General features: G+C 44.9%; 1 protein-coding gene across 1 annotated transcript in view; it reads left to right on the forward strand.

Annotated features, from left to right (window-relative positions):
- Window positions 1-3,578: 3,578 nt before the first annotated feature.
- Window positions 3,579-12,432, forward strand: part of LAP3 (leucine aminopeptidase 3) — an 80,248-nt gene continuing 71,394 nt past the window's right edge. Inside the window, exon 1 of the mRNA XM_070948233.1 lies at window positions 3,579-3,698. Coding sequence (XP_070804334.1) covers window positions 3,582-3,698 — 117 coding nt within the window. The 5' untranslated portion in view covers window positions 3,579-3,581. The remainder of the gene's footprint in view (window positions 3,699-12,432) is intronic.

Here is a 12,432-nt window from a genome sequence, read left to right on the forward strand (position 1 = left end):
GCTGCGCAAAAAACATGTGCAAGTACAGATGGTGCGGTTGTGCACACAGCACACAGGGGAGGCGAACAAAAGCCGTGTGCATGTGCTGATGCTGTGGTTGTGTGTGTAGTGCCTGGGGGAGGAGCCACGCGTAAGTGAAGGGCATACCTGTTTGGCACTCGGTGAGTAAAAGGTTCACCACCACTGAACTAAGCCATATTAAGTCCAGGCCTGTGTTAGGAGTCACATAATGGAAGGGGATGTACAAGAAGAGGGAAGGTCATGGCAAACAGGCTGGACTGGAGTCCCAAGAAGCAGGTGAGCCTGTTTGTCCCAGAGAAATTTTTTTATTTATTTTATTTTATTTTGAATTTGTATACCGCCCTTCTCCCTGAGGACTCAGGGCGGTGAACAGCCAAGTAAAAACATCAAGTACAAATATTAAAATACAATTAAAAATATATATAAATTTGGCCCCATTAATTAAAAACGATAAACAAAACAATTAAAACACTTAAAAAATTAGGCCAGCCCGGCTTGCTGGAAAAGGAAGGTTTTAAGGGCACAGCAGAAGGCACTGAGGTCTTGGATTCTCCTTATCTCTGGGGGCAATTGATTCCAGAGGGTAGGTGCCCCCACAGAGAAGGCCCTCCCCCTGGAGGTCATCAGCCTGCACTGTTTGGCTGATGGCACAGCGAGGAGGCCCTCTCTGTGGGAGCGCACGGGTCGATGGGAGGTCGTCGGTGGCAGCAGGCGGTCTCGAAGATAGCTAGGCCCTATGCCATGCAGCGCTTTAAAGGTGATAACCAACACCTTGAAGCGCACCCGGAAGACCACTGGGAACCAGTGCAGCTCACACAGGAGCGGTGTTACATGGGAGCGCCATGCTGCTCCCGTCACTACCTGCGCTGCTGCGTTCTGGACCAGCTGGAGCCTCCGGGTGCCCTTCAAGGGGAGCCCCATGTAGAGAGCGTTGCAGTAGTCAAGGCGAGAGGTGACGAGGGCATGAGTGACTGTGCACAGGGAATCCCGATCAAGAAAGGGCCACAACTGGCGAATCAGGCGAACTTGGCAAAAGGTCCCTCTGGTTACAGCCATCAGATGTTCCTCCAAGGACAGCTGCATATCCAGGAGGACTCCCAGATTGCGAGCCCTCTCTGTGGGGGTCAACGACTCGCCTCCAATAGTCAGTGATGGAGTCAACTGACTATATCGGGATGCCGGGAGCCACAGCCACTCAGTCTTGGAAGGGTTGAGCTTGAGCCTGTTCCTCCCCATCCAGATCCGCACAGCCTCCAGGCACTGGGACATCACTTCAAGGGCATCGTTGGGGTGGCCTGGGGTGGAGATGTACAGCTGGGTGTCATCAGCGTACTGGTGGTATCTCACCCCAAAGCCACGGATGATCTCGCCCAGCGGCTTCACATAAATGTTGAACAGGAGGGGCGAGAGGACCGACCCCTGAGGCACTCCACATATAAGAGGCCTCGAGGTCAACCTCTGCCCCCCTGCCAACACGAACTGCAACCGGTCGGAGAGAAAGGAGGAGAACCACCGTAACACGATGCCCCCCATCCCCAACTTTTCCAACCGGTGCAGCATGATACCATGGTCGATGGTATCAAAAGCCGCTGAGAGGTCTAACAGGACCAGAACAGAGGAGCAACCCCTGTCCCGAGCCCTCCAGAGATCATCAACCAACGCGACCAATGCCATTTCCATGCTGTGCCCGGGCCTGAAACCCGACTGGAACGGATCTAGATAGGATGTTTCCTCCAGGAATTGCGGAAACTGTCGCGCGACCACACTCTCAACAACCTTCGCCAGGTAGTTGGCAAATATTGCCGGATCCAGGGATGGCTTCTTGAGGAGAGGCCTCACCACCACCTCTTTCAAGGCGGCGGGGAAGTGACCCTCACTCAGTGAAGCGTTGATAACACCCTGGAGCCAGCCTCGTGTAACCTCCCGGGAGGCCAGTACCAACCAGGAGGGACACGGGTCCAGTAAACACGTGGCCGCACTAAGTCTCCCCAAAATCCTGTCCACATCATCGGGAGTCACAGCATCAAACTCCTCCCAGGTAACATTCTCAAGACTATTCCTCGTCACCCTGCCCTGATCTACCCAGTCAGAGTCCAAATCCCCCTGGATCTGAGCGATTTTGTCATACAGGTATTGTCCGAAATCCTCCGCCCTGCCTTCCAAGGGATCCTCCCGCGCTCCCGGATGGAGCAGGGAGTGGGTTACCCTGAACAGGGCGGCCGGACGATTCCCTGATGACGCAATAGAAGCGGAAAAGTAATTAAACTTTGCCGTCTTTATCGCCACTAGGTAGGTCTTAATATGCGACCTTACCAGTGTTCGGTCAGATTCAGCGAGACTGGCCCTCCAACCGCTCTCTAGGCGTCTTTTCCGGCGTTTCATCTCCCTCAGCTCCTTGGTGAACCAAGGAGCCGCGAGGGATCGACACCGGGTCAGAGGCCGCAAAGGCACGACTCGATCCAAGGCCCCACCAGCCGCCCGATCCCAGGCAGCTACCAGGTCCTCGGCTGAGTCGTGTGCCAGATCTTCAGGAATTGGCCCAAGCTCCATCTGGAACCTATCAGGATCCATCAGGCGCCTGGGGCGGATCCATCTAATTGGGTCCGCCTCCCTGCGGCGGGGTGTAGTGGTTCGAAGGTCCAGATGAAGGCGTGAGTGATCTGACCATGACAAGGGTTTCATGTCTATATCCCCTATAATAAGACCACTCAACCACTGGCCAGAGACAAAAATCAGGTCCAGCGTGTGTCCCCCCCTGTGAGTGGGGCCATGAACTAACTGGGTCAGGTCCATGGCCTCATGGAAGCAGGGGAGATTTGATGTCAAACTTGTAATAACAGCAAGGCTATTGCTTGACAAGAGGAGGGAGGGGCTGTAAATGCAGAGTAGCAGAGTCTAGCTGGACTTTTATATGTGGGTCTGCTTTTGACAGGTAATTTCGCAGACAAGGCTCTGCAGTTTTCTTGCTGCGTTTTACAAAAAAAGGTGACCCTCGACTGCTGCTTCTTCTTGGGCTGAGAAAGGGGTCTCGTCTAAAGTTGCCCTGCTGGTTTAGTGCCTAGGATAGGACTAGAACTCAGGCTCTCCTGGTTGGTAGAGAACTTCCCCAACTTGGCTCTGGACTGGAATTGGTTTTGGAGAAGAAACCAAATAACTTCCCATTCACACTGGACAGAATTTGCCTCCAGGGTCGGAGTATTCAGGTCTCTTTCCATTCCACGAGGGCCGGAATCTTAAATCCAGCAGGCTGGACTTCCTGGTGGACTCGCGTGCAAGAAGCGAGGGGGAGGAGCGGCCGCCTGGGGACCTCCTCACTCAACAAGGGAGAGAAGCGGAAGCTTTGCTCAGGGACCTGATATCTGCCCAGCCGCCTGCGATTATTACTTTGTTCATGCATTGGTCAGCAAGCGTAGACCCCTGTAAGCAGCGCAGAGAAAGCGAGGTTGTTGCATAAAAGACGTCTCTTCCCACGATGGCTCACCCCCCCTACTCATATGGAGCCTCGCCTCCCGCTCTCCCCCGCCCCGTTCCCGTCGTCCTCCTGGCCGTGGGCGGCGAGCATGCTTCTGCGGCTGCTGTTGGCGAGAGTTCGGTGCCCGCTGGTCGACCATCCCCCGCGCGCCCTCCTCTTCCTCGCCGCCTCCATGACAGCCGGCACGCGCGCCGCCGCTCGGCAGGTAGGGCTCGAGCGCGCCTCCCGGGCTCTGGAAATCGGAGCGGAAGGGAGAGGCAGGTGTCAAGCCCTCGCGACGCTCGGCGGCAGATGCTCCGGGGCGCTGCGTCGCGGACAGCCTGTCCCTGTCCTTTCGAGGTTCCTGTGATCCTCGCAGTTGAGCTATGGCAGAGGTGGGCAACTATGGCCCTTTTATGACTTGTGGACTTCAATTCCCAGAATTCCTGAGCTAACATGGCTGGCTCAGGAATTCTGGGAGTTGAAGTCCACAAGTCATAAAAGGGCCATAGTTGCCCACCCCTGAGCTAGGGGCTCAGCCGCCCCAGCGGTTGGAGTGCTGGCTGGCCGGCTGCGGAACTAGCGAGGGAAGATGGCCGAGGTGGTTCGCGTTTGCCGGTGATACTGTCCCAAGATCAAGCCTTCTGGGTGACATTGTCCCAAGACCGCGACCCTCTGCTGCATTAGTGACCTGAATCTGATTTTGTTTTTGTGGGAAAAAAGACGCCTGTAAGTGGAGTTTGGTTGCCCACGATCATGACACAGTTGGTGTGTTACAGGGGCTCAGAAGCACTTTTCGGATCCCTTCAGGTGCTTAGTAATTTCCTGCTTCCAAGTTTTTTTGTGGAAATAGAACAGCGCAGTAAGAATGTTTTATTTGTAATGTTATATTTCTATTTGTAACGCCGTGAAAATCTGTTCCCCTTGGAAGGAATGGCTTAAAACCCCCGCGGTTTCAACTTTCAATATTTCTCACACTTAACACCACCAAAACTAAAGAATTTATAACTGGCTTAAGGAGGAAGACCGATGTACATTTACCATTGTACATAAATGGTGAGGAGGTGGAGAGTGTGGGTAGTTTTAAATTTCTGGGCATTTTTATCTCGGAGGACTTCTCATGGACTATGAATGCTAACATGCTTGTGAAGAAGGCACAGAAGAGGCTGTACTTCCTGAGAATGCTCAGGAAGATAAATCTATCTCAGCATCTACTTCTGTCCTACTATCGCAGCACCATTGAGAGTGTCCTGACATACGGCATTCTTGCATGGTATGGGAGCAGCTCTGTAGGAGACAAAAAAGCTCTACAGAGAATCATTAAAACTGCCCAGAATATCATCAGACTCCAGCTACCAGCCCTGGATGACATCTTCGAATCTCACTGTTTGAGAAAGTTGCATAACATTCTCAGAGACTCTTCCCATCCTGCTTACAATCTTTTTGGACTGTTGCCTTCTGGCAGAAGATACAGAACAATTAAAACTCGGATCACATGTTTTCTGAATAGTTTTTATCCCAGAGCTATAATTGCACTCAACAATGAACTAAAGGGCCACCATCAGTGAGCTGTTGGACAGTATTACTTGATCTGTTGTGTGGATGTTTGGGTGGTTTAGGGGTGGAGAATTGTGGTGGGTGGGAGTGTGTTTGGGGATTGTTATAGGTGTTGGGCCTGGTCTTTGGGTGTTAAGTGAATTTCGTTGTATGGGTATATTGTGTATACATGTACAATGACAATAAAGTTATTTATTTATTATTTATTTATTTATTTATTTATTTATATTTCTGAACTGGAGTCACTATAACATGAATCGAGAATTCACTGAACTTATTTAAAACCTGCCTTGCTATGTCGATAGAACATAGGATAACAGAGTAGGAAAGGGACCTTGGAGGTCATCTAATCCAACTCCCTGCCCAAGCAGGAGACACATACCATTTCAAACAAGTGGCTGTCCAGTCTCTCCTAAGAAAGCCTCCAGGGATGGGACACCCACAACTTCTGAAGGTATTCCACTGATTAATTGTTCTCACCTAGGAAATTTCTCCTTAGTTCTAGGTTGCTTCTCTCCTTGATTAGTTTCCCTCCATTGTTTCTTGCCTTGCCTTCTGACTTTGGAAAATAAATTGACCCCCTCCTCTTTGTAGCAGCTTCTCAAATACTGGAATACTGCTATCATGTCTCCCCAAGTCCTTTTCACTGGACATACCCAATTCCTGTAACCGATCTTCATATGTTTTAGCCTCCAGCCCCCTAATCATCCTTGTCACTCTTCTCTGTACTCTTTCCAGGGTCGCAACATGTTTTTTTATATTGCGGTGGCCAAAATTGGATGCAGTATTCCAAGTGTGGTCTTATTAAGGCTTTGTAAAGTGGTACTAATATTTCACATGATCTTGATTTTATTTCTGTATTATTGCAGCCTAGAATTGCTTTGGGTTTTTTTGGCTGCAGCCGCACACTGCTGGCTCATATTTAACTGGTTGTCCACTAGGATTCCATGGTCCCTCTCACAGTTTCACCCAGTCTGTACCTATACTTTTTGTTTTTCTTTCTCAGTATAAAATCTTACTTTTATCCATACTGAATTTTATTTTGTTGTATAGGGCCTTTGTTATATTCTTGTCTGTCAATATTCTTCTGGATCTTGAGCCTATCTTCTGGGATGTTGGCCATTCCTGCTAGTTTAGTGTCATCTGCAAATATGATGAGTTGAATACGGTTTGTCAGCCAGTTACAAATCCATCTGGTGGTGATGCTGTCTATCCCACATTTTTTTACTTTATCAAGAAGTAGGTTGTGGTCTACTTTGTTCAAGTTTGTCAAGATCCATCTGGATGATGAGCCTATGTTCTGGAGTGTTGGCTATTCCTGACAGCTTGGTATCATCTGCAAATTTGATGAGTTCCCCTTCTATTCCCTCATCTAAATTGTCTATGAAGATATTGAAGAGTACTGGGCCTAAGACAGAACCGTGGGTACCCAACGCTTTGTTTTCCTCCATGTAGATGTAGTTACATTAAAGACTACATATGGATTGCAGTTTGGCAGCCAATTTTGAATCCATCTGGTGGTAGTGTTGTCTATCCCACATTTTTCTAGCTTTCCAACAAGTAGGCTGTGGTCTATTTTGTCAAATGCCTTGGTGTAATCTAAGTATATTATCTCCACATCATTTTGCTGATCTAAAGGGTAGGGTAGGGTAGGGTGGGATAGGATTCTTTATTGGCCAAATGTAATTGGACATACAAGGAATTTGTCTTTGGTGCATAAGCTCTCAGTATATATACAGAAAACAAAGTGAAATATAGTCAAATATCATAAATCATAAAATACAATCCTAAACCATAAGATACAAACAACAAGTGATAAGAAGTACAAATAACAGACTCAATAATTCCTCTGTAGAACTGTATAAGCAGCTCCATGGACAGTCTGCGCTAGTAGAATAGTAGAGCTTCTCCTAAAATCTACTATCATCTCTACAGTTTTAAGAGTGTTCAGCTGTATGCAGACTCATCATCATTTCGAATGAGACCAATGATTGTTGTCATCTGCAAACTTCAGTATTTTAACAGAGGGGTCCTTCAAGATGCAGTCATTGGTATAGAGAGAAGAGAGTAATGGAGAGAGCACACAGCTCATGGAAGGCTCCTGTGCTAATTGAACAGGTATTCAATATGATTTTACCCAGCTTCATTTGCTGCTTCCTATCTGTTAGAAAGCTTATAATCTATCTGCAAGTATTTTTTGGAGTATAAGACGTCCAGGACAATAAGACGCACCTACCTTTTTTGGGGAGGAAAACAGGATATATGCTAGTGCATGGATATGGGAAATAATATGAAATTTTACCAGTTTGGAACTGTTTTAAGTTTTTTTCTTTGCATAGATTGGTATTGTAATCAGAATCAGTAAGTTATTCAGCATGCAATCTATTAGATTTAAAGCTTCCCCCCCCTCTTTATTTTCCTTCAGGTAACATTTTAATTAAGTTAGTGAAATGCTTTTTAAATTCCAGCTAATTGTTGATTCTAGACAGAAATTTTATAACAAAAGGACACAAAGAAAAAAATAAGACCATAAAACACCCACAATAACTCTGCCTCTGCCTCCCAGTTTGCCTCGTTGCAGCAAACAGCCTTGCTTTTCATTTTCAGCACAAGAAAAAAAAACCTGCCTCCCAGCAATTTGCCTGCTTGCGGCAAGCAGCGGAGGCCCGTGTGGCAATAGGCAATGGCAATCCCTGCAGCCTGAAATAGCTGAGGGTCGGGAGGCTCATCCAACTGACAATCAACTGCTTGTGCTAATCAGGCTGTGCTGAAGCTGAAATGGGCTGTTTTGCTGTTTGTTGCTTGCTGCAAGGAGGTAAATTGTTGGGAGGCAGAAGCCAAAGGGTGGGGGCCAGTGGGTGGACGGGGCTATATTCAGAGTATAAGACACACCCAAATTTTCACCCTCTTTTAGGGGGGAAAAAGTGCATCTTATACTCTGAAAAATACGGTAGGTCAGGCATAGCTACCTGAATCAGAGAAGGATTTCTGGAATGACGGTATTCAATGCCGAGCTGAAGTCTACAGAAAGAACCCGTGCATACCTTACAAGATATTGTAGATGTGGTGCAGTGCCATATTGACAGCATCATCTGCCGATCTATTTGCATGGTAAGCAACCTGCAAGCAGCAGATCCATAATGATTTTCAGGTAGGCTAACACTAACCTGTCAAAGATTTTCATAACTAAAGATGTCAAAGCAACTGGTCTGTAGTCATTCAGCTCCTTAATGGAGGGTTTCATGGGCACCGGGATGATAGTAGAGTGTTTGAAGCAAGAAGAAACATAGCATATCTCCAGTGATTTATTAAAGAAGATGGGGGCCAGTTGATCAGCACAGACTTCAAGCAAGAAGTTAGCCTGCCTGGGTCTGGTGCTTTTCCAGACTTTTGTCTGTGGAATAGACCCTGCATCTCTTTTTGTAGGCTCACCAGAGGGGTGGGGCAGAGAGACAGAGTGAGGTGTAGGAGACTTGGCTATTGTTGGTGTATCTGAGATGGAGAGGGAGAGAGCAATAGTTGACTGTGATATCCTCTCAAATCTACAGTACAACACATTCAGCTCATCAACCCTTCAGCAAGAGAGGTAGGTGTGCTATAGCCAGTGATATTTTTCAGGCTTTTCCACACATTTGCTGGTTCATTTGTTGAGAGCTGATTCTTTAGATTTTCAGAGTAACTTCTCTTTGCTGCCCTGACCTCTCATGCTAATACATTCCTGGCCTGATTGTAGAGCATTTTATCTCCTTTCCTGTAGACTTCCTCTTTGGCATGACGTAGTTGTTTAAACTCAGCTGGGAACCAAGGTTTATTATTACTGTAGATGCATAAGGTTTTGGTCAGCATCAGTGGTGGGTTGTTCCCAGTTCTGTCCGGTTCTTGCGAACCGGTAGTAAAAACGGCAGGAAGCTCCGCCCACCCACCCGGACGTCATAATGGACGATCTGCACATGCAGATATAATTAATAATAATTATATTATTATAATTCAAACGATTGTATAATATAATAGTGAACCATAGAAATAGAACCTATGAAAATATGAATGTTATGGATGATATTGATACCAATATGGAAATGCTGTAATGAGTGAAAAATGGTGTTTTGTTTTTTAATGTTGAAAATGTCTAATAAAAATTTATTTAAAAAAACAACTTATGTATGATGTCACAGTGTGAGTTCATCCAAATCCTCTCAGGCAGCTTCAAAAATGCTCCAGTCTGCAGTTGAGGCAAGCCTGTAGGTTTAATTTTGCCTCTTCAATCCAAGATTTCACTGTTTTAACTATCGGTTTTATGATGTTAGTCTTTGTCTATAAAAAGGTACCAGGTGAATCATACAGTGATCAAAGTGTCCCACAGCCATTCTTGTTAGAGAACAATAGGAATTTTCTTAGTGTTGACTAGCAGTGGTCTAAAATATTCTTGCTTCTAGTGAGACAACTGACATGCTGAGTGTATCTTGGCAGCTCCTGGCTTAGATTAGAACAGTTAAAATCTCCTAACACAATGAGTAGGGAGTCTGGATATCTCTATTCAGCCCACAGGATTTGGTTTGCTAAGGTTTGCAATGCCTTATTTATGCAAGCTTAGGATGTATGAAGACCACAACTACTGTAAATCAGGGGTGTCAAACTCAATTTCTTTGAGGACCACATCAGGGTTGTGTTTGACCTCGGGGGTGGGGATGGGGGTGGGCATGTGGGTATGACACGGGACTTGTGTTGGGGGGGCACCTGTGGTGGCCAAGTGCTAAGGCAGGACTTTCCTGAGACCCTCACTCACTCATTATAATCTCCTTCCTTCCTTCCTTCCTTCCTTCCTTCCTTCCTTCCTTCCTTCCTTCCTTCCTTCCTTCCTTCTTTCTTCTTTTTCCTTCCCTCTTCATTTTCCTTTCTTCTTCCTTCCCCTTTCCTTATTTTTCCTTCCTTGCTCTCTTCCCATCTTCCCATCTTTTTCTTTGGCTTTCCTCTTTCCCTTTCTCCTTTCGTGCCCCTTCTTGCATGCTCAAATGCAAAAGGGGAAACATTTCTCCTTTTATTTTGATTTTAGTTTTGATAGCCCTCTGCCAGTCAAAACAGGAGATGGAAATGCCTTCTGTGGCACTCTGGCAGCAAAAACAGGGCACGAGCAGGCAGTGTGTGGCCCCCTGTGCCCTGTTTTCGCTAGCAAAGCCACTGCCTTTGCTATTTCCAGGCTGGCCCCACAGGCCAGATCGAACCCCCTACAGGCCAGATCGGGGCCGCGGGCCTTGAGTTTGACACCCCTGGTATAAATGAACAAAACTCATGGCAGTCATAGAAGGGTATTAAATTAATGAATAGTGTCTGTAAATCCATATGACAGAATTTCTTTAGTGTAGTGACATTTTTATACCATCAGTTAATATAAAAACAGATTTAACTAATTTAGTCACTTGGTACTCCAAGAACTTTAAGATATGGATCAGTGGTTCAGAGGTCATGTCTGACAGTTCTCTCAGAATTCTGGGATGTAATGCATCAGGATCCAGTGATTTGAATTTGTCTAGAGTTGAGACTCTTGAGAGGTATTCTTAGCTTATTTTTGCTTACTTTAATTTGCATTCCTATTCCATCTTTTACAGTTCTGTTTTTGGTAAGTTGGGTTGTATTATCTTTGTGCGTGAAGACAGATGCAAAGAATGAGTTAAAAGGTTCTGTTTTCTTTCTTCTGGTCATTACTTCCTTGCCATCATCTCCAATTAGTGGATTGCTGAAAGTTTTACTTTGTTCTGAGCCTTAGCTTTCCTAACTTTGTCTTTGCAGGTTCGAGCTATTTGTTGGTATTCTGCCTTAGTTATGTGTCCCTCTTTTCATTTTTTGTATTTATCCTTTTTTTTCTTTCAGTTTGTCTAAGAGCTCTTTGTGCAACCATAGTGATTTCTTCTTGGATTTCTTGTTTTTCTTTTTCAGTGGTATTGAGCTGAACTAGGCTTTTATTATCATTTTTCAGAATTTCCCAAGCTTCTTGAGTTGGCTTCCCCTTTAAGATTTTCATCCATGGGATCCTTCCCTGTCACTGCGTTTTTTTATTTCCCAGCTGAGCTTCATTATTTTTGGACTAATAGACTTACTGTAGTTTGCCAAGTTCCTTATCAGTATTTTACTACGCATGTCCGCATTCCTTCACATTCCTTCACACACTCCTTCCTTTGTTCTCATGCCACGGGAGTGTCGACTGCTGGAAAGCAGCCGGCCCGAATTACTTTCAAAATGTAGCAATTAGGATTTTTTGATAATCTTTTTGAATGTGTACTTCTTGCAGACATATCACATCTGCTTCTAATTTTCGTAATTTTGTGAAAATTTGATTCCTTTTCTTTGGGGCATTTAAGCCATTAATGTTTACCGAAAAGAGTTTGATCTGTTCATCCATTGCCTATTGTATCTGTTTTTTGGTGTTTCTTGTTTCCATCCGTTCTCTAGGTTTTGCACCTTCTCTCTGTTCTCTCTCTTTTTCTTGCCTCTGTCTTATTTCTTTTTCTTCCTTTGTTTCTATTGGTTCTTCTTCTTGACTTTTACTATCTGTTTCCTCCTAGAAAACCCCAAATTAGGAAAATTATATTCATCTCTGGCCCCAAAAAAGAAAAAAGGAGTAGTGATTTACATAAAAGAAAAAATACAATCTAAACTAGTTTATACCGATGAGCAAGGTAGAGTGGTGATGGTTGAATTAGAAATAGGAAAAAGGAAAATGTTAATTGTAGGGATTTATGCACCTAACCAAAAACTACAGTTTTTTTTTAAAGACCTACATATAAAATTAGCAGAATTAGAATATGATGATATTTGTGTAATAGGGGATTATAATGCAATAGTAGATGCAAAGAAAGACTACAAAACTGGGAAAAAAAAACAAAAGAAAAAAGAAATACTTCCAAAAGAATTCTTTACTATGGCTGAAGAACTAAACTTGGCAGACGTATGGAGGGAAACACATGAAGAAGAGGCCCAATACACCTTTTACTCCCATCCGCATAACTCCTGGTCAAGACTGGACATGGCATGGATGACCCCAAGTATCAAAACAGAAGTAGAAAAAATTGAGATAGGCACAAACCAATGGGCAGACCACAATCCACTATTCATAAACCGGAAAGGGGAAAGAAGACGTAAGAGATGGACAATGAACCAAAGATTATGTAAAGAAAAAGAATTTAATTTGATGTTAGAAAAGGAAGTAAAAATATTCTTTCAGATAAATAAAATAGAGGAAACCTCTTTACAAAACACATGGGATACTTTAAAAGCATATATAAGGGGCCTAGTAATAGCATATACGAGGAAAAAGAATAAAGAGAAGAAAAAACAATTAGATAAATTAGAGAAAGACCTAAAACAAATAGAACAAAAACTCCAGGAAAAGCCCCAGAACAAAACAATAA

The sequence above is a fragment of the Pituophis catenifer genome, unplaced genomic scaffold (assembly GCF_029215685.1).
Source record: "Pituophis catenifer annectens isolate HBS135680 unplaced genomic scaffold, rPitCat1.0.hap2 SCAF_8, whole genome shotgun sequence".
Lineage (NCBI taxonomy): Eukaryota > Metazoa > Chordata > Lepidosauria > Squamata > Colubridae > Pituophis > Pituophis catenifer.